The following is a 25,202-nucleotide window of genomic DNA, read 5'->3' as shown; positions in this document are numbered from 1 at the left end:
CCCGCGCTGCTCCTCCTCCCCTTGGGCGGCGATGGCGAAGGCCTCCTTGGTTCGCTCCTTCCCGGGCTTCCTGATGCAGTCTGCGGGCGCCCTCGGGGCCCAGCGCCGCCCGCTCTGCTGCAGCTCGGGCCTGGGCCCGGTCTCGCCGGCGCTGCTGCGCTCGGGGGCCTTCGTGCGGGGCCGCTGGCTGCAAGCCGGAGCCTCTTTCCCCGTGCGGGACCCCGGCAGCGGCGCCGAACTGGGCCGGGTGGCCGACTGCGGGGCGGAGGAGGCCCAGGCCGCCGTGAAAGCCGCCTACGAGGCCGGGCCCGCTTGGAGCAAAGCCACCGCCAAGGTAAGAGGCCAAGGCAGGGAGAGGGAGGCTGCTGCTGCTGCTGCTGCTGCTGCTTTTTGCTTGATCCCACTGTGGCTGCCATGGCTCAATGCTAGCGAATGCTGGGAGCTGCTGTCAACCTGCATTCATGAGCCTTCCAGATTGTTTCCCCTATACTAGGCATGGGGCAAACTTGGGCCCTCCGGGTGTTTTGGACTTCAACTCCCACAATTCCTAACAGCCGGTAGGCTGTTAGGAATTGTAGGAGTTGAAGTCCAAAACACCCGGAGGGCCCAAGTTTGCCTCATGCTTGCCATGTACCACACAATTAAACAGGAAATAACACTTTCAAACCAGGAACAGATTTTTCTTTCGTAAGGGACCCCCAAGGGCCATTCCTAACAGCCTCAGGCCCCTTCCTTTTTAAACCACTGAGCTGATGAACTTGCTGATCAAAAGGTCGGGTGGTTCGAACCGAGGGAGTGGGGTGAGCTCCCGCTGTTAGCCCCAGCTTCTGCCAACCTAGCAATTCGAAAACATGCAAATGTGAGTAGATCAATAGGTACTGCTTCTGTGGGAAGGTAATAGCGCTCCATGCAGTCATGCCAGCCACATGACCTTGGAGGTGTATATGGACAACGCTGGCCCTTCAGCCTAGAAATGGAGATGAACTAGTGTTCACCCCCAGAGTCGGACATTACTAGACTTAATGTCAGGGGAAAGCCTTTACTTTTACCTAATACAGTAGAGTCTCACTTATCCAAGCCTCGCTTATCCAAGGTTCTGGATTGTCAGAACCCTGCTACTAGAGCCTGGATGTGGCTCTGAGTTTCAGGGTCACTGACATTGATAAGACACCTGCGGCTCAGGACTCGGAGAAGAAACGGCTGCTGGACTTGGCGGGGAATTTGCGCGGGGTTTTGCTGAGCGGGAAGAGACTTTTCAAATGAGGGGGAGGGTATATAAAGGATGGTTGGCCGGAGCCTCCCATTCTTGGCTTTTTTGATGTTCATGTTTCCTACAGTAAAAGTTTCTGGTGATAACACAGAGAGTCTCGTGTGTTCATTCAGGAGCGGCTGTGGTGAGCTGACACTAAGCCAAGAAAACGGACACCATCCCGCTGTAGCGGTGAGGTGTAACATGCAAGTGGAGGATGAAGAGCTCTTGGGCGCAGGAGGAGGAAGGTCGGAAAGGGCCACTCCCGAGCCGGACGCTGAGTTCCACCAGCTGGCGGCCCTGGCGTCATCCACCGCTTATGCCCAGCCAAATGGGGTAACCCAGAGGCGTGGAGTGGTGCGGGGAGACAGCACCGGAGGAGAGGAAGGTTCACCTTCCCCAGGCCCACAAAGGATGGTGTTTCTGGAGGAGAGGATGTCGGCGATGGAGACCACCCTGGCAGTGATGTCGAGGGCGATGGAGCGCCTGGCGTTTTTGGCGGAGCCAGAGAGAGGAAGGGAACTTCGGGCTGGCTCAATGTGGGACGTGAGCGTGGGAAGCAGCCAGGGCTTTGCAGACCTCCCAGCACCGAAGGGAAGGGAAATGCGAAAGGAGCCCGGCGCCCGGCCCAAGACCCAAACAAGCCTGACGCGGGTGGAGGAGAGTGACGACGAAGGGGAAAAACCTCCGAGAATCCCAGCTACGCTCCCAGCTGAGACCCTGGTGCCCCTGGCGAATGCCGGGCGTGGCACAGGGCCAAGAGAAGCAGCAGCGGGGCCCACTGGTCCGCAAGGGGGCTTGCGACGGGCGGAGAATTGGGGATTGCCACCACAGGGACCCCTACCGAGACGAGAGGAACTAAGGATCGAGTTTGGGGGAGAGTCCTCTGAACTGGATTTTTTCCTGACCACGGTGAGGGGCTATATGGAGGACAATGCTCACACTTTTAGAACGGAATCCAGCCGGATACGGGCCATTGGTGCAGTGTTGAAGAGGGGAGCGGCCAGCTGGTACGTTCAGCTGCACGCGCGGCGCGACCCATGTCTGGGGTCACTCCGACGCTTTATGGGGGCCCTGGAGACCCGTTTCCGAGATCCACTGGAGCAGATCCGGGCGAGGGAGAAGTTGAAGACCGTCTCCCAGGGGCAGAGGTCGGTATCTGAGTATGCGGAGGAGTTCCAATGCCTCGCCGAAAAGGTGCCGGAATGGTCTGCAGTAACAAAGATAGAACTCTTCAAAGAGGGTCTCAGGCGGGAGATCCTCTCCTGGGCGGTGCATCGTGATGAGCCTGACACACTGCGCGGATGGATTCAGCTGGCGGGGCGCGTCGAGACATCGCTGGCCTAGGCGAGGAGGCACCGAGGAGGGCTACAGCAGCGGCCGCAGATGAAAGAGGGGAGCCGGAAGGAGGGATCAACCCCAGCCGGGAGGAGAACGGAGCCGACAGGGAACGTGAGCGCCAGCAGGAGTGGCTGCTTCGTGTGCGGCCGGTTGGGCCACAGGGCTGCCGAGTGCTGGCAGAGAAAAGGGGAAGGCGGAGGCCAGCCCAAACCCAGAGCCGTGGCAGGAAAACGCGCCGAGGAAGAACCACCGATGAGGCACCACTCGGGGGGGTTGGTAAGTCAGGACAAAGCTATGATAGTGGTCCCCATTCAGCTTGAAAATGGCAGCAAACAAGCAACCTGCAAAGCATTTGTGGATTGTGGATGTTCCAGGAACATCATCTCCCCTGAATTAGCCGAGGGATTGGGATGCGAAAGAACGAACCTAGAATCCCCAATAGCTTTTTCGCAGTTGGACGGATCCACAGCATCGGGATCGTTAGCTAAGTACAGTGCCGAAGATGTAAAGTGTAAGATAGGGAGTTGGGAAGGAAAGGTGTCATTTGTGATATCACAAATAGCCAGCTATAATGTTATACTAGGCATGCCGTGGCTGGGGCAGGCCAACCCGAAAATCAACTGGGAGGATAAGAGCATGATCTTCAGGATGAATTTGGAAGAAGGGAGCCAGGAAGTTGAGAGGGAGCCAGGGAAAAGGGGGGAGGAAGACTCTATCAGAATAGCAGAACTGGCAGATAAATTACCCCCAGAGTATCGGGATTTTGTGGACGTGTTTGATGAGAAGGAAGCAGACAATTTCCCACCGAAGCGGAGAGTTGAAGTGAAAATAGAGCTAGTCCCAGGAGCAGAGCTTCCCAAGGCAAAAATATACCCGATGTCAGCTAGGGAAAAGGAGGAGCTGAGAAAATACATTGATAAAAACCTAGCGAGGGGTTTCATAGAGCCTTCAAATTCCCCTCTAGGGGCGCCTGTGTTGTTCAGGCGGAAAAAGGACCAAACGCTGAGGCTCTGCATTGACTACAGGGGCCTAAATGCAATCAGTACTGTAAATAAATACCCCCTACCCTTAGTGAAGGACTTGATCGCCCAGTTATCGGAAGGACAGATATTCACTAAATTGGACTTAATTGAGGCCTACCATAAATTGCAGATCAAACCAGAGGACAGGTGGAAGACGGCCTTCTCCTGCGCATTCGGATTATTCAATTATCGTGTGCTCCCCTTCGGTTTGTGCGGGGGAGGGGCCGCGTTCATGCAATTAATCAACGAAGTATTGCATCCATTGTTGTACAAGGGAGTCTTTATTTTTTTAGATGACATATTGATAATGTCTCGAACTAAGGAACAACACGTAGAACTAGTCAGGGAAGTCCTACAAAAGTTGAGGGAAGCGAAACTGTATGCGAAGCTTGCCAAGTGCGAGTTCAATAAAGACCAGATAGACTTTCTGGGGTATAGGATTTCCTCCCAGGGAGTGGCGATGGACCCTGCGAAGGTGGAAGACGTGAGGGGGTGGGAAGCCCCCAAAACACGGAAGCAGCTGCAATCCTTCCTAGGGTTCGCAAACTTCTATAGAACATTTATCAAGGACTTTGCGCGCCTCACTTTGCCATTAACGGATTTGTTAAAAACTAAAGGCAGGGGAGAAACAGCCAAAGTGAAGGCCCCAGGGGCCAAACTGACATGGACAATAGAATGCCAGGAAGCTTTCGAAGCCCTTAAAAAGCGTTTTACTGAGGAACCTGTCCTACAGCACCCTGATATGTCTAAGGCCTTTGTACTACATTGCGATGCGTCAGACCGGGCATATGGGGCAGTTCTGCTGCAGAAAGACGAGGGGGGGAACCTGAAGCCATGTGGCTATCTGTCAAAAAAGTTTAGCGATACAGAAAAAAACTGGCCGATTTGGGAGAGAGAAGCCTTAGCGATTCTAAAAGCACTAGAGTGCTGGAGACACTTTCTGGAAGGAAGTGGAACACCGTTTGAGGTGTGGACTGATCATAGAAAGTTACAGTATCTAAGATCCCCTCGTAAACTATCAGCGAAGCAAATTAGATGGGCCCAATATTTCAGCCGTTTTGATTTCAGACTCAGATTCTTCCAGGGGAAACATAACATACTCGCTGACGCTCTCTCTCGGATGCCTCAGCACGGGGGAGGAATTCAGGAATCTGAAGGGAGCCTGTTCCTAGATAAGCAGTGGGGCCTGGCAGTACTAACTCGAGCACAAGCGGCCAAAGAAAACAAACGTACTGCCATTTCCACGGGGGGAGGAGAAATATGGGAGGAAGAGTTGAAGCGAGCGTATGGAATGGACAAATGGTTACAAACTAACAAGGAAAAGGGAGAATTGTGTGGGGATTTGGTGTTTGTAAATAAGAAATTGTATATTCCTGAATGTTTAAGACGAGAAATGTTAAGGAAGTGCCACGATAACAAGGGTGCGGGTCATCTAGGCCCCACCAGGACTATTAAACTGTTGGCCAAACAATGCTGGTGGCCCGGAATGAGGAAAGACGCCAGGGGGTACGTCACGCAGTGTGAATTATGTGCAGAGGGAAAAACACCACCGGGGAAGCCCCAGGGGCTATTGCAGAAGGTGGTGGAGCCCATGAGGCCATGGGAATGCGTGGCCATGGATTTTGTAGGCGAACTACCCTCCAGCAGAGGCCACAGATACATTTGGACAATATTGGACCTATTCTCAAAACAGGCACACTTTGTGGCCCTGCCGAAACTCCCCTCAGCTGAAAAACTTGCTGATTTGTATGTGAAGCATGTATATCGCCTACATGGGTGTCCCGACAAAATAATTAGCGACCGGGGAGTCCAATTTACTGCAAAATTTTGGGGAAAATTCTTACAGCTGTTAGGAGCAGAAAGGAACCTGAGCTCGGCTTTTCATCCCGCAACCAACGGGGGAGTCGAACGCACCCAACAAACACTGTGCCAATTCTTGAGGATGTACACCAATTATAGACAGGATGATTGGGCGGACCTTCTACCGTTTGCTGAGATGGCTTTTAACGGGGCCGTACATTCGGCCACAGGTCGTGCCCCATTCGAAATAGTATACGGACAGGAGGTGGCACCTTTCCCCAGGCTACCCGAGTGGAAGGAAGGAGAGGGCCAGACCGACAAGGAATGGCCGGCCAAAATTAAGCAAGGGTGGCAGACCGTGGTGGAGGCATTGCGGGAAACACAAAAGAAGTACAAGCTCTTTGCCGATCGTAGGCGCCGAGAGGGGGACAAATTGGGCGAAGGGGATCTGGTTTGGCTGAGCACAAAAAACCTGAAATTGGGGTTCCCATCAAAAAAATTGGCTCCACGCTATATAGGGCCGTTCAGGGTAGCAAAAAGAATAAACGAAGTGACCTATGAGCTGAGGCTACCCAAGGACCTAGGAAAGGTACACCCGGTATTCCATTGCAGCCTGTTAAAAAAGTATAAAGGAACTCTGGACAGCGGAGAACAATAGTTGTGTTTAATCTTTTCCTTCCAGGACGAAGGGGAGGAGGACGCCATGTCAGAACCCTGTTACTAGAGCCTGGATGTGGCTCTGAGTTTCAGGGTCACTGACATTGATAAGACACCTGCGGCTCAGGACTCGGAGAAGAAACGGCTGCTGGACTTGGCGGGGAATTTGCGCGGGGTTTTGCTGAGCGGGAAGAGACTTTTCAAATGAGGGGGAGGGTATATAAAGGATGGTTGGCCAGAGCCTCCCATTCTTGGCTTTTTTGATGTTCATGTTTCCTACAGTAAAAGTTTCTGGTGATAACACAGAGAGTCTCGTGTGTTCATTCAGGAGCGGCTGTGGTGAGCTGACACTGGATTATCCAAGCCATTTTTGTAGTCAATGTTTTCAATATATTGTGATATTTTAGTGCTAAATTCGTAAATACAGTAATTACAACATAACATTCCTGCGTATTGAACTACTTTTTCTGTCAAATTTGTTGTATAACATGATGTTTCGGTGCTTAATTTGTAAAATCATAACCTAATTTGATGTTTAATAGGCTTTTCCTTAATCCCTCCTTATTATCCAAGATATTAGCTTATCCAAGCTTCTGCCGGTCCGTTTAGCTTGGATAAGTGAGACTCTACTGTATGTTTATTTAAAACGCTGCACAAAGATTTTTTAAAAATAATAGTAATAAATTTCTGATGGAACACTACACAAAGGTTCGATGAAATAAAGCCCCTTTGAATAAGTTTCAGTTGCTTCAATGTGTCCATTGTACCTAAGTCGAAGGCTTTAATTCCATAACACTTATTTGAAAGGAAGTCTTGCTGAAACAGTCAAACTAACTTCTAAGTAGAGATCCACCAGCTTGCACTGTCAGTTACTACAATCACTTGTCTCTTCTTTTTATATTTTAGTTGCATTTAATTTGTGTCCTAGTAACTTAGTTTACTTAAATGCCTCCTTGCCATTAATATTCTCTTTGGTCTTACATCTGTATAAGACTTTTGAGTGGCCAAAGTCTTTGAAGGTATTTTACATGTAAATCTGTAGTAATATTGGCCTAGCAGTCATGTTGTTTTCTGGTCTGTTTGTTTTGTCCTATGTCAAAGATATGTCATTTTTATATTAGTTTTAGAGGGCAAATAGCTTTTAAACTGTTATGTTTGAATGTTTATATTATTATGCTATTTTAATTGTATTGAGTGATAATTGTTTATTATTGTTTACTGTCCATTTACCATTCTTGTGGGAAGCTTCTCTCATGTCCCCGCACGGGGAGCTAGAGATGACAGAGGGAGCTCATCCGCGCTCTCCCCGGATTCAAACCGGCAACCTGCAAGTCAGGAACCCAACCTTCAAGTCAGCGGTCCTGCTGGTAAAAAGGTTTAACCCATTGCACTACCAGGGTCTTCCACAAGGATGGTAAAACATTAAAAACATCTGGGCGTCCCTTGGGCAACGTCCTTGCAGACAGCCAATACTCTCACACCAGAAGCAACTTGCAATTTCTCAGGTTGTGCCTGATATGAAAAAAATAATAAAAAAATAATACTGTGCATTGCTTATATTATTTTCTGTATCTGTTGATTATTGTAAGTCGCCCCGAGTCCCTTCTGAGAGAGGTGGTGGGGTATAAATAAAATTTATTATTATTATTATTCCCAGTAAAATACCATTTCTTTTCCAGGAAAGAAGTACATTACTTCGCAAATGGTATGATTTGATGATAGAGAACAAAGATGACCTCGCCAGGATCATTACAGCAGAGAATGTGAGTGTTTAAAAAGAAGAAGAAAAACATTATCCTCTGGGATGGTGGGACTGAAATTAAGCATACTTGTTGCTAGTATCTCATGGAGAAGAAAAGACGAAACCACTAATCAATGTACCTCACACATCCAGTCATGTTACTCTTGATGTGAAGAGACTTTTATTTATACATTCTTCAATCTTTTTGTAAATAATAATATAGAAGAGACTAGCTTTAAAATACGTACTAAGAAGGTTTGCACGGAGTTCCACTGTTAGTACTTCAGGGGTGAATTTCTTTGTTTGTTTTAAACATTTTCAGCCTGGTTTTCCTGAGCTCTAAATCACTTGCTTGATACTTAAGTAATAATTTATTGGTATCAAACTAGCTATACTTATAGATTTAAGTACAGTATGACCCCTGTATCTGCAAGGGATGCATTCCTGGATTTTGCATGTATATGTGAAACTGCGAACCCTATTACTGTATTTCTTCAATTCTAAGACACACTTTTTCCGTCTACATAAACATTTCTAAAAATGGGGCGCGTCTTAGAATAAAAGATGTATCTTATGTATTTTTGGTGGTGGTGGTACTGAAATTAGGGTGTGTCTTACAATGGGTAGCATCTTACAATTGAAGAATTATGGGGTTTTTTTTCTTTTCCCCCAAATATTTTTAATTAAAAGTTTGCTAGGAATGTAGTTAGGGTACTCCATGCAGTCATGCTGGCCACATGACCTTGGAGGTGTCTACAGACTTCTTTGGCTTAGAAATGGAGTTGTGCACCAACCCCCAGAGTTGGTCACGACTGGACTTAATGTCAGGGGAAAACCTTTACCTTTACTAGAAAAGTAGGGGGTGGGGGACAGGGGAAGGAAAAATGAAAAATCTGGGGGTAATAGATTAATTATTGGTTAATTGCATCTTTACAAATGCCTGGTATGTCATGAGGAGAAAACAAAGGGGACGAAGGTTGGTAAGGAATAAGGGGTTCTTTTATCATTGTTGCAACAAGTTTTCATCTCTGTTTTTTTTAACATATACAGTAGAGTCTCACTTATCCAAGCCTCACTTATCCAAGCTTCTGGATGATCCAAGCCATTTTTGTAGTCAATGTTTTCAATATATCATGATATTTTGGTACTAAATTCGTAAATACAGTAATTACAACGTAACATTACTGCGAATTGAACTACTTTTTCTGTCAAATTTGTTGTATAACATGATGTTTTGGTGCTTAATTTGTAAAATCAAAACCTAATTTGATGTTTAATAGACTTTTCCTTAATCCCTCCTTATTATCCAAGATATTCACTTATCCAAGCTTCTGTCGGCCCATTTAGCTTTGATAAGTGAGACTCTACTGTATTACATAATATATTGAGGATTCTAACCTTTTTAATTTTAAGTCTGTTGGTTGTATCTTTTTCTGTCTTCTCACATTCTCTTGTGGTCTTCGTATATTCTTTTCCCATTCTTCTTCAGTGGAAATTAAACTGAATTTTTCATAGCAGATTATTTCACATTAAAATGAAATAGCATTGCGCCACCAGGGGCTCTCAATTACAAATAATAGACGTAAATTCAATGTGTGTTTTCATTCACCGTAAATTATTGTTCAAAAGTATTAAGCATTTGATTTTGTATATGCAATCCATCCTACAACAGTGTTGACAGGTGTGGGTTTCTTTTAAACTTTGTACAGGAAGGAGAAAAGCTTTAAAGAAAAATGCTGGAATTTGGTAGGGAAATGCATTTATACAGAATTTTTATTGCACCTTGAAATGAAATGATGTGATATATACATTAATAGGCATTGCTCTTATTTTGTTAATTGACATTTCTATAGTGTGTGTGAAATTTTCCTTTCTGACTGTATACCAGGGGAAACCACTGAAAGAAGCGCAAGGGGAGATCCTATATTCTGCTTCTTTCTTGGAATGGTTTGCCGAAGAAGCTCGACGCGTTTATGGCGATATCATCCCATCTTCTGCAAAAGATAGGCGATTCTTGGTGCTGAAACAGCCTGTGGGGGTTGCTGCCATCATTACCCCTGTGAGTTTTAGCTGATTTTTTTTCTTGGCGTCTTAATTTTTAGGCCTGTTCCTGTGGGTTATTTGAGGAGCTGATTCAGAAAATTGCATTGGATAGACTGCATCAGTTCTAGTTTATACGGTTGAATTTATAATGGAAAGTTGTATCATATATCTGCTTTTGAAATTAGTAGATTTTGTGTAGTATACTTTCCTTTTAATTTTTAACATGTTTCCTTCATGCCTAAAATTTATTGATTTGAACACTATATTAAAGTATCCTGATTTTTTTCTAAGGGTGAGCATAGTGAAGCATGGTATATGATATATATTCTGTATCTCAAAAAGTAGAGCTGATGGGGGGAAACTGGTGTCTTTTTTGAAATCCGCAGTTTAAATATACTCAGAATCGGGTTCAATATTTGGGGCACCAAAATGTGTGTTGATCAATGTTATTCTTAATACAAGAATAGGCTGAATTAGCAAACTCTTACTCCAAACATAGCAGTGAAAACCAAGTAAGTTTTCCAATTGTCAACATTGTGGAGATTTGAGTTCTCCCTACTTTCCCCTTCCATAATGTTTGTGTTAGGACTCAAGAATAAATAAAAGATAAACCACACTAGCAGCTGTAAAACAAGATAAGGATCACTTTTTTTTTCTTTACTCAACTCCATTTCTCTTTGTTGGTTTTACAGTTTGCAAACACAAGCATGTTCAGCATGTTGAGCTTAGACAGATCTATAGTGCATTAATCAAGGTATACAGCTTGTAAAAATGAAGTTTGAATATCAATTGAAGATACAATTAATTAAAACAGAAACAGTTAAAATGGCAACAACCTATTAAACAAAGACAACTAAAATACAACAGCAGTATAATAAAATCGTCAGAATGCAGTAGTTTTTTGTAAAGCTTCAAAAGTGTTTCAAAATTGCCACAAACAAATAGGGACATATATACTTCACAGAGAAAGAAATTCAAGGATGATGCAGTGCTCATAGAAAAGATTTTCCCCCTGGTATTTGCTAAACTGGTATTTCACAACCTTAGGCATAAGAACAAGCTTGCTGAGATAATCTTTGGAAATCCCCTTCCCAATCAGATAGTTGTAGGTACAGGCGATATTTCAGATAACGTAGTTGCAAACCATTCAGGACTAAATCACTAAATGCATTGAAATTCATGTGTCAATTTTGTTTTTATCTAGGTTAATGATTCCCAGAGATAATAAACCAACCATATTAGTTGGATCAAAGAGCAGCCAATTCAGTCAATGTATACTATTTATAGAATGATAACATAATACACTAGATGTAAAGGGATCTTTTAATACCCATGAGACTGACAGGAAGAGGTAGCATACGCTTTTGTAAAGGTCTTGCAACAGCCATGAGACTGAGAGGAAGAGATAGCATACGCTTTTGTAAACTCAGTCTACTTGATCAAATCCGTTTTCCACTCCTTTGGGCTGAAGTAGGTGCTTTTCACAGAAAGACATAGCTGTGTTAGTTTGGACAAAGGTGTCAACAGGCAAAGGTGTCTTCAAGCACTCTTGAAACTAAGGAGTTTGTAACATAAGCTTTCATAAGACTAGGAGTATATTTACACTATGGAATTAATGCAGTTTGACACCACTTTAATTGCCATGGCTTCATCCTATTGAATTTTGGTAGCTGTAGTTTGTTGAGATATTTACTTTTCTCTGTCAGAGGGCTTTGGGCCACAACAACCAAAAAATTCCAGCATTCCATGGCATTGAGCCATGTCAGCTGAAATGATGTCAAACTGAATTCATTCTACAGTGTAGCTGCACCCTAGGTTTACTATGTCAGATACACACTTCATCCTCTTAGCCTCAAAGGTGCTACAAGCTCCCTTTGCGTACTGACCTAGACTGATACATCTCTGCTTTTGAATTGAATAAATACTGTACACTAATAAACTAGGCTATGCTAGTTTCACAAACATTTCTTTCTTTGCCAGTAATTTCAGTGTCCCCAACATTTTTTCTGAATTTGACTGTTGTATCTGTCTTTCCAATGTAGTGGAATTTCCCAAGTGCTATGATCACAAGAAAAGTGGGTGCAGCTCTGGCCGCTGGTTGTACGGTGGTAGTGAAGCCAGCAGAAGATACACCTTTATCTGCATTAGCACTTGCTGAGGTGAGACCTTTTTACACTGATGGAAATTGTGTTTTTTTTTAAATGATGAAATTCCCTGTCAACTTCAGATATTTCTCTCTGCCAGTTCTCTATTAAAGTACAAGTTAAACTTGGATTTAGAGGATCATGCTCCTAATACTCTGTATTTACTCTAGTCTAATGCACCATCAACTCTAATGTGCAGTGCACCTCAATTTTTAAAACCCTGAAAAAAAATTGCTGCAGAATGTAATGAGCAGCAGCAAAAATGTACTCTTTGCAATCTAGCCAAAAAAGATGTGCATTACTGTTGCTGCCTGCTTAGAATTCCTTCATTATAAACAATCGTGTTAGAACACCAAAGCTTCCAGCGATGGAAAAGAAAACCTTGGGGTGCATTCAGGGCCGGTCCAACATGGCACGCCAATTACGCCTCCGAGTTGGGCGCACATCGACGGGGGGCGCTCTCGGGCAAAACATGTGCCTTGGCAGCTCTCCGTGCGCCCCGTACCCTCCATGCCTTTTTCCAGCTGATTTTGACATTTTTGTCCCTGAGTGGGATTCAAACTCGCAGCCTCCTGGTTCTGAGTGTGGTGCTCTTTCTGGGAGCCACCGACTGCCCTGTAACAATACCCTGTTTCCCCGAAAATAAGACAGGGTCTTATATTAATTTTTGCTCCCAAAGATGCACTAGGTCTTATTTTCAGGGGATGTCTTATTTTTCCATGAAGAAGAGCTCACATTTATTGTTGAACAACAAAATGAACATTTATTATATACTGTAAAGTAGTTGTCATCACAAACCAGCATAACCAGACAAACTATGAATCCTATCAAGAATTTCTTGTTACTACCATTATTTACATGTGCAACAATCTATGGTACCTCTTGCAGTTTAGGTTTCACAAGGTTTCCACGCTGATTTCTCTCTATTCTAGTTTCAGTGTAGTCATGCATGATGAATAATATAATATACTATAATAATAATATGATAATATAATAATAATATAATGATATACAATATATTAATGAGATAATATAATATAGAATATAATAATAACAGAAAATGATAATAATATGGTATTAATAGGATAATATAATAATGGGATATAATGACAGAATAGCATAATAATATAATAATAATAGGATAATATAATAGAATAATAGAATGGAATAGAATGATATAAAATATATTAATAGGATAATATAAAATGGGATATAATAATAATAACAGAATATGCTAATAATAAAATAATAATATGATAATATAATAGAATAATAGTATAGAATATAATGATATAAAATATATTAATAGGGTAATATAAAATGGAATTTAATAATAACAGAATAATAATATAATAATATGAAAATATAATAGAATAATAATAGAATAATAATATAATGATATAATAATAATAATAGAAAAATATAATATAATGATTTAAAATATATTAATAGGATAATATAATAATGGGATATAATAATAGTAACAGAATATGATGATAATAATATGGCAATAGAATAATAGTATAAAATAATCAGTTTCATGGCATAGGATAGGAAGATGAGAGGAGAATCCCAATGCGTCCTGTACCTTTAAGGAGCCTTGGGGACGAGTGGAAAGCCCTCTTCCTTCCTTCCCTCCCACCCTCCCTTGCCCTGGCTCCAGGAGCCAATCAGAAGCCTCTGGGAAGCAAGGCAGCATGGCCAGGAGGGAGACGGAAGGAAGGAAGAAACGGCAGCGCAGTAGCAGCCACGGAAGGTTTTCAAGCCTTGGCTGGGGGACAGGCAAGGAAAGGCCAGCCAGGGAGGGAGGGAGGCACAGAAAGCAAGCAATTTCCCTCCCTCCCTCCCTCCGGTGTGTGTATGAGTGCTGGTTCTGCCCGGCAGCCATGCTTCCCAATGGAACTCTGCTGCAGCCTTAGTTGCTAGGTCTTACTTTCAGGGGAGGCCTTATATTTGGCAATCCCCCCAAACCCCTGCTAGGTCTTATTCTTTGGGGAGGTCTTATTTTAGGGGAAACACGGTAGCAATCCGGAACTTATACTTATTCGCTCTTTGTAATCATTCATCTTTTCCCTTTATCTTCTAAGAATAAGAATAATAAAACTTTATTTATTTATTTATTATTACGATATAATACTGATAATAATGCAATTTAATAATTTTAATTATATGTTATATATTAAATGTAATATTACTAATAATATTACAATGTAATGATTTAGTACAATATAGTAATTTAATACTATTATTTTACTATGCTAATAATATAATGTATTGTATGTGAATGTAATTTGTAAGCTGCTCTGAGTCCCCTTTGGGGTGAGAAGGGCAGCATATAAATGTAGTAAATAAATAAATCGAGCTGTCAAGCCTTGCCTTCTCTGGCAAAACATTTCCAACTGATTTTGACATTTTTGTCCCTGAGCGGGATTCGAACTCGCAGCCTCCTGGTTCTGAGTGTGGCGTGCTCTCTCTGGGAGCCACCGACTGCCCTGTAACAATAGCAATTCGGAACTCATACTTATTCACTCTTTTGCAATCAGTTCATCTTTTCCCTCTATCGGGGCCATCCTGGCCCCGCGCCTTCCCAAACTTGGGGACATTCCTTGAGTGCTGGCTCTTTAGAGTCCCCCAGGATTTATGTGCCAAGGAGTCTGGCTTGCTAGGGTACTTTGGGAAACTACATCTCTCATGTATATAAAATTGCCCTAAAAGCTCAGTGTTTCTGTTTATGTGTTCCTACTTGCCCATGTGTTATGTTGCCTCATTATGTTTCTGAGACCCCATCCCCTTCCCTTTGGCGGGAAACGGTGTTTCTGACCCCAAAGAAGTCCTGCATCCCACATAATCATATAGCCTGTGGGGACGAAATCAAGCTGGGAATTTCCTCATCATGTATAATTATGTGAGAGGCAGTCATAGGGAGGAGGGAGCAAGCTTGTTATCTTCTGCCTTGGAGACTAGAACGTGGAAGAATGGCTTCAAACAAATAACCCACATTACCTGCTTTGAACTGGGATATATGGCAGTAAGGACTCAGACAATCCAGTTCAAAGCAGGTAATGTGGGTTATCCTACCTTGATATCCTGGGTTATAGAGCTGTGTGGAAGGGCCCAAATTCTTTCTCCTTCTCTGCCAAATAATGCTGGAAAGTGTCCAGAGGAGGGCCACATCTATGGCAGGCATCCTCAGAGGTTGTGAGGTCTGTTGGAAACTAAGCAAGTGGGGTTTGTATATCTTTGTTGAGAGGTGTTAGCTGGCCCTGATTGTTTCATGTTTGGAATTCCCCTGTTTTTGAGTGTTCTTTTTTTACTGTCCTGATTTTATTTATTTATTTATTTATTTATTTATTTCCCATACTTCTGTCCCGCCCTTCTCACTCGAAGAGGACTCAGGGTGGCCTCACAATTGGCAACAATTCGATGGCCGACATACAAATTCCAATAATATAATGACAATTAAACTCAAACATTAAAACAAAAACTACTAAAAACAACAATTACAACCACATAAGTTCAAAATCATAGTCCAGAATCAGTCCAGTGGTCAATACTTAAAAAGTCCTCAATTATTGCACTGCTAGGAATAATGCTCAATAACCATAACCATGTCTAGCAAGGCTATTCTATGCTAATCAAGGTGATCAACTGCAGTTATTCACACTTGCCCTTCATATTATCCAACATTTTTGCTTATCCAATGCTCTGCTGGCCCGTTCATGTGGTTTGGTGTGGGGGGGGGGGGAGGGGGGCATCAAAATTTCTATTCGCTTACACTTGAAAATTATCTTGGGCCGGCTCTGGGTGCATTTATATACTGTAGAATGAATCCACTTTCATTGCCCCGGTTAAATGCTATGGAATCATGAGGGCTGTAGTTTGACAAGGCTTTGACCTTCTTGTGCCTCACCAAACTGCAAATCCCAACATGGCATAACATTAAGTCCTGGCCATTTAATTAAAGATTTTTTTCATGTCAGGAGCAACTCGAGAAACTACAAGTCGCTTCTGGTGTGAGAGAATTGACCGTCTGCAAGGACGTCCTGAGGACGCCCAGATGTTCTTGATGTTTTACCATTCTTGTGGGAGGCTTCTCTCATGTCCCCACATGGGAGCTGGAGCTAACAGAGAGAGCTCACCCTGCTCTCCCCAAATTCAAGCCGCCGACCTGTCGGTCAGCAGTTCTACTGGCACAGGGGTTTAACTCATTGCACCACGAGGTCTTCTCAATTACACATCCTTCAAAGGAGGAGCGCCAAATGCAGCTCCTGGAGCACCTTCCTCTTCGCTTTGGTTCAGCACTAAGATTACTGTATGACACAAATATAACGCACATCCCAATTTTGGCAAGATCATTTAGCCAATAAAAGGTGAACATTAGAGTAAATATGCTACATATGAAGGGAAATGATCAAACATCTAATATATATTCTGGCCATGATAACAAATACTGCTCAATATTCTTTGTGTTCTAAGTGTTTTGAAATATTGCTTCCGTGTTCCTTTTGTTTGCAATTCATGTCAAAAGACAAAACAAAACACTGTATTTATCCCTTTCTTAACATAATAGACTTTGCAAGTTGGCACTTTAATGTTGCACTTGTTTTTATTGCAGCTTGCAAACCAGGCTGGAATTCCTGCTGGAGTATACAATGTGGTCCCATGTTCTAGACAACAGGCACCAGCGGTTGGGGAAGTGTTGTGCACAGATCCATTGGTCTCCAAAATCTCTTTTACTGGCTCAACAGCCACAGGAAAGGTGTGTCTGTATGTTTCAAGTTTCGCTTTTTAGGTTTAAAATTTGTACGAGCTGGAATTCAGATTCTTTTAAAAAATACAGAGTTGTTGTGTGTTTTCCAGGCTGTATGGCCATGTTCCAGAAGCATTCTTCTGACATTTCGCCCACATCTATGGCAGGCATTGTCAGAGGTTGTGAGGTATATTTTATAAAATACACTTTGGAATAAGGATGTCACAATGTATCTTTATTTAATAAAATGGAAAAGTTTATAGAATCATTATTTTTCTCCTTGGGCTTATTCTTCCTGATTTTACATGCAAATATAATTTAGCTCTCGTTTCAGTTGCTGGCTGTGGGTCAAGTGCAACCACCTTCCTCCTTTCTCCCCTCTCTTGGAAACAGTGATTTGGGGCTTTCAAAATACAGGAAAATGCTACTAAGAAAAAGTTGGAAAGTTTATCTTAGGACAGACATCTACTGTACTTTTTTGAAATACATTCTGAAGTTCATTGAAATCAATCATGATCCACACACATAAATTGGATTCTTGTTGCTTAGTAGATAGTGCCGTTGAAGTGAAAAGAGCAATTTCAAGTAGTATTTCAAAGTACACTTCAGAAGTAAGAAATATGTGAAAATGGGATTAGGTGAGTCATGAGGTCCTGGGCTGTTTGAGATCTAAATTTATTCCTTATGAAGATAATCCAGTGGTTTTGTAGGAGGACTGGTAATATTTTGCTGCTGTGTTTACTTTTTACTTTAGGAGAATTGAGTGTGTATGTTCATCTCTGTAGGTCTACAACTTTCTGTGTCTCCTGTGTACTTGCAGATACTGCTGCGCCATGCTGCTGGCACTGTGAAGAGGGTCTCCATGGAGCTTGGAGGACATGCTCCATTCATAGTGTTTGACAGCGCTGATGTAGACAAGGCTGTCACAGGAGCGTTAATGTCCAAATACAGAAACTCGGGCCAGGTGAGATTAATGGCTCTGCTTTTGTTAGTTTTGAGAGTTAGTTATATCGTACTTTGAGAGAGGAGAAAACTTTAAGTAGTTCCAGTAGATTGTTATATGAAATATTTGTCTTGGAAATAGTAACCTTACAAGCCTCTCACTATTTATTTGTTAATCTATATATCTGATAACCTGCATTCTATGTGTATGTTGATTTGCCAGTTTGACTGTACCTCTTTGGTGTGGGAGAGACTATAGACATGTGATTGTACTGAGCATGTTCAGACTTGTATTCACCTTTTTGCATCAGACCTCAGTGGAGGTGGATGCATGTATGTTGCTGGTTGGACTTCAGTGAGTACAAGTATACTTAAAGACTATGGACTATTGATTAAGAATGATACCCTGTGTCAGGCATGTAGCTGGTGGGGGGGCTCGAGGGGCTTCAGCCCCCCCCCCCCGTGAAATTGTTTCCAAATTATTATTATCCTTTGTCCTTGGCAGTTCAAAGACATGGTTCTTCAGTTTAACAGCTGAGTTACCTGTGTGCCATTACATCAAAGATTTGACTTCTAACATGGTCATGCTTTTCCCGACTAGTGGTTTTCAAAAGGTGGTCTCCACATATTCATGGAGATTCTCATTTACCAAACGGATATATGCCCAGAGACTCAGTACAATTATTTTCCAATGAGGACATAGTCTTTATCAATTCAAAATAAAACCCAGTCAGAAGTAGTTAATGGATAGTATAGTTAAGGGAAGGTAGCCACAGCTTTTTATTTAAAAAGTCCCCCCCTTCCCCAGTTTCCCCCCTTCTTTTTATGCTAATGTATAACTAATGTATAACGCCGGCTGTTCGGCTTAGAAATGGAGATGAGCACCAACCCTCAGAGTCAGACATGACTGGACTTAACGTCAGGGGAAACCTTTACCTTTACCTTATAACTTTTTTACTAATAAAAATTATTTCAAAAAATAGTTAAATCTAATTGATTTGCCCGTACTCTTAAGTTGGAGGACAATACTTACACCAAGCAATCTTGTCTTCCACTTACGTGGCCGGTGTTGCCTTCCAGGAATCGCTCTATCTTTACTATTTATAGAATGGTCACCTTGGCACCCAGTTTGAACTTCATTTGTTTTATTTACTGATGAAGGTAGAAGCCAAAATCTTTACATCTAAACAGCAGTAATTACATTGCGGACACTGTTCAGGATCTGTTTTGTAAAGCTGAAACTACTCGAGGTCATACAGTGATTAATGCTTTGCTGCCTTCTTTAGAAGTACATTTCTAAAAAAAAGGACCGCTGATCAATGTTATTTGCAGTAGTTTTTTTAAAGAAAATTATTGTTGAAAAAGATTCCATTACACACAGGCAGAGGAAGAAGTAGGGGACTGTTGCAGCATAAGGAGCAATATTCCTCATTTCTCAAGTTTCAATTAGTACTATTTTTATCCATGGTGGGTCAATGGCTTATTTAGACAGGAATAACACAGCCAAAGAATGGATCAAGTGTAGAGAGTTTAGGACATTGTAATAGTACAGAGTTACTGTTCAGTGAATTACAAGATGTAAGTGGATAACAAAAATAAACATTTCTTTTTATTTCCAGACTTGTGTTTGCACAAATCGGTTCTTGGTGCAAAAAGGGATCCATGATGCATTTGTGGAAAAGTTTGCAGAAGTCATAAAAAGAGAGCTGCATGTTGGCTATGGTTTTGATGAAGGGACTACGCAGGGGCCACTAATTAATGAAAAAGCAGTGGAAAAAGTAAGGACTTGTGTTATTGTTTGTTTCCTTGAGCAATGCAACCTGTTCTATATCCCTCAATTACTGTTTCACTTTTACAGAAGATCCTATTTTTTTAAAGTCATGTTTGCTGTCTGCTTTCCAGGTTGAAAATCACATCCACGATGCAGTATCACATGGTGCTTCCATTGTTACTGGAGGGAAACGACACAGTTATGGGAAGAATTTCTTTGAGCCGACTCTACTTAGCAATGTCACCACAAGCATGCTATGTACGCAAGAGGAAACATTTGGTCCTCTGGCCCCAGTTATCAAGTAAGAGAGCCTTTGCAAATCATACACAGTTATTTCTCATTTAATAATAGATTCCCATATAAAACCTTCTTCTCTGTGTAATGTTTTTTTTAACCTACTAAAAGGCATGTTACCTTGTGATCATCATGTTAACATCTTTTTGGTATTTGAGTGGCTTCATAGATATACATAATTATGTAATCATTCGGCAGGTCTGTTTTAATTGGAACTACCAATAGGATTCAGGCCATTATGTTTAGTGGGCATAATCCTGTCACTTTGTGCTGACATTTAGAGAAATCTGATTTTCTAACATTATTTCATATCATTTTATCGTAATCGATTCTTAATCTGTTAGCACTTCAATAATAATACACTTTATTTATATTCCACTCCATCTCTCTGAGGGGACTCAGAGCGGATTACACAGGTAGGCAAACATTCAATGCCTTAATACAGTTGAATAACAATGACATACAAAGACATAGAACAAAGGTAAATGCTTCCCCTTTCATCTCCGGCTTTCTGGAGGCAGTGCTCATCTCTGGCCATGGGGAGGTGCTCTTGTTCCATTTCCAAGCCGAGGAGCCTGTTGTCCAGACACCTCTTGATTGTGTTGCCGGCATGCCTGCATGGGCGCCTTTATTACCTCCCCACCAAAGCGGTACCTATTGATCTACTCACATTTGTATGTTTTTGAACTGCTAGGTTGGCAGGTGCTAGGGCTAACAGCGGGAGCTTATCCCGACTTGCAGGTTTCAACTGCCCTATAGAGGTTTTCCCCTATAGAACCAAAACTCCTCTGTTGCATCACATTGTTGGCTCATGCGCAACTTGTTGCCCACTAAGACTCCAAGACCTTTTTCACATGTACTGCTGTTGAGTCAGGCATCACCCATCCTGTATCTGTGTATTTCATTTTTTATCTGCCTAAATGTAATATCCTAAATTTTCCTTGTTGAAATTCATTTTATTAGTCTCTAATTTGTTATGGTCATTTTGAATTCTGATACTGTCTTCTCGGCTATTAGCTTTCCCTCCAAATTTGGTGTCATCTGCAAACTTGATAATATGCCCCCTAAACCTTTATCTAAGTCATTTATAAAAATGTTAAAACAGCACTGGTCCTAAGACAGAATCCTGCAGCACCCCACTAGGCACTTCTTTTCAGGATGAAGAGGAACCATTGGTGAGCATCCTTTGGATTCGGTTGCTCAACCAATTGCAAATCCATCTAACAGTAGCCTTGTCTAATCCACACTGTTTGCAAGAACATCATGGGAGACCTTGTCAAGGGCCTTACTGCAATAAATATATGCATTTATATATTGATTTTAAAATATTTGCATATTTTATGTAGAAATGTTTATTTCCTGCAAACCCCCCCCCCCCCCATTTATTTCAGTATCTTCAATGGATCATTTATATTTCCTGTTCACCCATCTTCTCAATATTTGCAGGTTTGATACAGAGGAAGAAGCTCTTGCCATAGCAAATTCAACTAACGTGGGTTTAGCAGGTATGTGTCATCTGAATATTCCATTACTGTTAATTAAAACTGAATCACACCGTTCTTCCAAAAAAGTGACTCAATACTGAAATTCAGCAAGAACAGAAATACAAGTAAATATGGAGGAAGATCTGACAAATAGACAAATAATCAACCAATTGGGTTGCTCTTTTCCGGGCTATATGGCCATGCTCCAGAAGCATTGCCTCCTGATGTTTCGCCCACATCTATGGCAGGAATCCTCAGGGGTTGTGAGGTCTGTTGGAAACTAAGCAAGGGAGGTTCATATATCTGTAAAAGGTCCAGGGTGGGAGAATAACTCTTGTCTATTGGAGGCAAGTGTGAATGTTGTAATTTATCACCTTGATTAGCATTTCATGGTCTTGCTTCTGAAGGTCTGGCTAATTCCTGCTGAGGGAATCTTTTTTAGGGAGGTGTTAGCTGGCCCTGATTGTTTCATATCTGGAATTCCCCTCTTTTCAGAGTGTTGTTCTTTATTTTATTGTCCTGATTTTAGAGTTTTTTAAAATACTGGTAGCCAGATTTTGTTTATTTTCATGGTTTCTTTCTTTCTGTTGAAATTGTCCACATGCTTGTGGATTTCAATGGCTTCTCTGTGTAGTCTGACATGGTAGTTGCTAGAGTGGTCACAGCAACTCCGTGATTCTGGCCATGAAAGCCTTCGACAACAATTCAACCAATTAAAATCCCCTTTTGTGGTAGACCTGCTTAAATATAAAAGGGCTGCCAGAATAAAAATGGTTTATGTGCAAATTGAAAAACAAAAAAGGTCTTCAGCATAGCTTGGCAAGGCGTTCCAAAATTTGGAGAAAACCATGAAGAAGGATTCACTGCATGTTCAGAAAACATACCTCAAAGAGTGAGAGGGAAAGGCCGTTTTCTCATTTTTGAAGATCTTAAGAACTGGGCAGACTCATATGGGAAAATGCAACCCTATTTTTTCTTTAATACATAATTGGTGTAAATCTCAAATACTAAGAAATCAACATGGATGGTGGCTGGTTTATAAATAATTCATTTATTTATCATCTTTTTACCCATTAGAGTCCCTAATGCAATGTGCAGTTACCTGAAACACTTTAGGCTACCAAGGCAAATCTACACTTGAAAGAATAAGAACTGTTTTTTCAAAATTGTTTTATAAATCTGTTCTGTCTGATGCCCACTTTGCAGGCTATTTCTACTCCCGAGATCCTGCCCAGATTTGGAGAGTTGCGGAGCAGCTGGAAGTTGGGATGGTTGGTATTAATGAAGGACTTCTGTCTTCCGTGGAGTGTCCATTTGGTGGCGTTAAACAATCTGGTTTAGGAAGAGAAGGTTCAAAATATGGCATTGATGAGTATCTGGAAATAAAGTATGTCTGTTTTGGAGGATTGCAGTAGCCGTCAGTTAATGTGTTTCCTTAGAATTATTAGACTATTCATAAGTTTAGTGTAGCAAGATTGTTTGTCCCTCCTCCTCTTCTTAAAATGAAAGCAATCATGTTTCTATGTAATGGTGCCTTTTGTTTACCATAGTTTGAAATATGTAAAACAACTACTGGGAAATCCATTTGTGTGCATATATAGCATAAGAATATAGACATAATTTATAATTTTCATTAAAATGCTGGAAGAAATCTTCAGAGGAATCAAGTGTTTCATAATTAATGTATGCATTTTGGAGTCAATAGAGCAGATATTAGTTTTTTTTACCCACACTGTGAAAATGTCGCTATAATTGTATCTTCATAATATCTGTGCCAAATATTGAAGTTGGACTTCTTTCTAATGAACGTCTTCTGATTGTTTAATTCGGGGCTTCTATGATATGTTAATGCTAGTAGGTTAAGAAATATCCCACACTTTATTATTTTTCAACTGTTGACTGGAATTTAAATGCCTTTGCAAGCATATGTGTAGCTCTAATAGGACTAGCACATATTGAAAGAGAGAATTGTGTTTTGTGCCTAACAGTTGAAACTTTTGACCAAATGTTACAGTTACACAATAGCACAAAAATATGAGTATGAACCATTGTAGTATCTTCTCACTGGAGAAACTGTAATGCATTTGCATCTCCAGGTATTCCTGATGGCAGAAAAGGAAAACTTCTCAATTTCTAAAAGGCAGTAACTAACTATATAGGTGAGCACAAATGCAGAGCTAAATTATTCAGATCCATCTTCCTCAGTTGTTACTTGAGGAAGCAGGTATTTAATTCAAGTTCTATGGTAAATAGGCTCAGATTTTGCTTATTTAAATTCATTTACTTGCTGCTAAGTAGTATTTCCTTTCTGAAGGCCATTTTTTCTCTATGAGGTCCTAACACTAATTCTAGAGAGGTATGAAAAGTTTTGATCTCAGCACCATGCACAATCAGAAGGTGACCAAAAAACCTAACTTGTCAATCCTATTTCATCATTTGGTTGAGACCTAGATGAAATTACTTCCCTTCCCTTCCTGACTGTTGTGTTGGCTGTAGAAGTTGGTCATTCTTATTCAGATGTGCCATGAAGTATTCCGAGTATGGATACAATGGAAAAATGATGAAAATGTTAATATAAATATAAATACAGCTGCTTTCGAATTGGATTTGCACTTTATCCACATTGCAAAACTTCATTTGAGGTTCTGCATAACGTTTTTGAGAGATCCTTCCTACCTTTGAGGAAAAAAAGTATGTCCATGCTCCGCAGAGTGTTTACAGATGAAGCCAAGGTTTGTATACACAAGTTTGTACCATAAACTGTACACCTTTGCAATATGTTCAATTGCATCTGGGGCATAACACTACTCTTCAAAACTGATATGCAACATGATCATTTACCATTTAGAGAACCCCTCTTTGGACATACAGGTTCAGGGTGTGAATTGGCTTCTGGGTTTAACAAAGTTCAGCTGAAGTGTAGTGTGAACTATTGTGTATTTTTTCTTCTCTGATGTAATAAGGCTAGAATTGATGTATTAAGGTAATAAAATAGATGTATTAATAGATGTATTAAGGTAGTAAAATTGTGGTACTACTGAAAAGCACATTTTGTAGCACTAATTGCCGCCCCGTAAAAGAGCAAGAAGTGCCTAATGTTTTGTCTATATTGCAACAAATAGAATACCTAGTTCATAAAGAAATCACTGTGCCAAAGAGGCTGAGGACAAGATCTATACATACAGTTTTGTATATCATAAAGACAAGGCCTTTTGTGATTCCTTCTGCCTTTTACCACAGTCACTTCAAAAACAATTGCACATGCTCTTCAGTGCCAGCCCAGCATATGAAGACAAATTGTGATCGGCCGCTTGTAAGTCAATCTATAGTGGAACTAAGCCAATCTATAATAGAAACTATCATCAAACAAAAAGATTTTCAGCTATAGAACTTCAGTTCCTTTGCGGAAAATCATAGTTAAGTTGTTCTCAACCTGTGGGTCCCCAGGTGTTTTGGCCTACAACTCCCAGAAATCCCAGCCAGTTTACCAGCAGTTAGGATGTCTGGGAGTTGAAGGCCAAAACATCTGGGGACCCACAGGTTGAGAACCACTGGCATAGTTGAATGACCCCATTTCCAAATCAGTTGAACAATTAGCATGGAGGAGGGAATGCTAACTTGGAATTTCTTTTTCAAAATGTTATTAAAAGCATCTTCAAAATTTTGTAGGAAAGTAAAGGGTTTATGAGAAGCACAACTTGTTTGTAGTATGTGACAAGATACTATTAACCTACTGGTCTAAGACCTTTTTCTGGGGCAGGTTGACTATATACATATAATTTGTGTATATTTTTTATTTTTTTACATAGATGTATTAAAACTGTTGTATGAAAGGAATTCCGTAACCGAGGAGTTACTTGAATTCTTTAAAAATGTTTTGTCCTTTTTTCTAACAAGTGTGTTTACATGACATGAGTGTTAAAAACAGACCTAATAATGTAATAAACGTTTAATTTTAAATTTA

General features: G+C 41.4%; 1 protein-coding gene across 1 annotated transcript; it reads left to right on the top strand.

Moving 5' to 3' along the window:
• Positions 1-31: 31 nt before the first annotated feature.
• On the top strand, positions 32-25,202 carry aldh5a1 (aldehyde dehydrogenase 5 family member A1). Its single transcript, XM_062980657.1, has 10 exons — positions 32-334; positions 7,749-7,832; positions 9,699-9,869; positions 11,896-12,012; positions 16,613-16,756; positions 17,568-17,711; positions 19,309-19,467; positions 19,592-19,761; positions 21,201-21,259; positions 22,445-25,202. Exons 1-10 carry the CDS (start codon positions 32-34, stop codon positions 22,651-22,653), a joined length of 1,560 nt encoding a protein of 519 aa, XP_062836727.1. The 3' UTR covers positions 22,654-25,202.

This window comes from Anolis carolinensis, chromosome 4 (assembly GCF_035594765.1).
Source record: "Anolis carolinensis isolate JA03-04 chromosome 4, rAnoCar3.1.pri, whole genome shotgun sequence".
Classification (NCBI taxonomy): Eukaryota; Metazoa; Chordata; class Lepidosauria; order Squamata; family Dactyloidae; genus Anolis; species Anolis carolinensis.
Note: the sequence above shows the minus strand (reverse complement) of the source record. Positions and strands in the feature narration are given on the sequence as shown.

Bases quoted from the DNA above. Each gene is read 5' to 3' on its own strand.
- aldh5a1 (XM_062980657.1), top strand. From the start codon at position 32: ATGGCGAAGGCCTCCTTGGTTCGCTCCTTCCCGGGCTTCCTGATGCAG. The intron at 7,833-9,698 runs GTGAGTGTTTAA...ACTGTATACCAG, and splicing joins GGATCATTACAGCAGAGAAT to GGGAAACCACTGAAAGAAGC. The intron at 19,468-19,591 runs GTAAGGACTTGT...TCTGCTTTCCAG, and splicing joins ATGAAAAAGCAGTGGAAAAA to GTTGAAAATCACATCCACGA.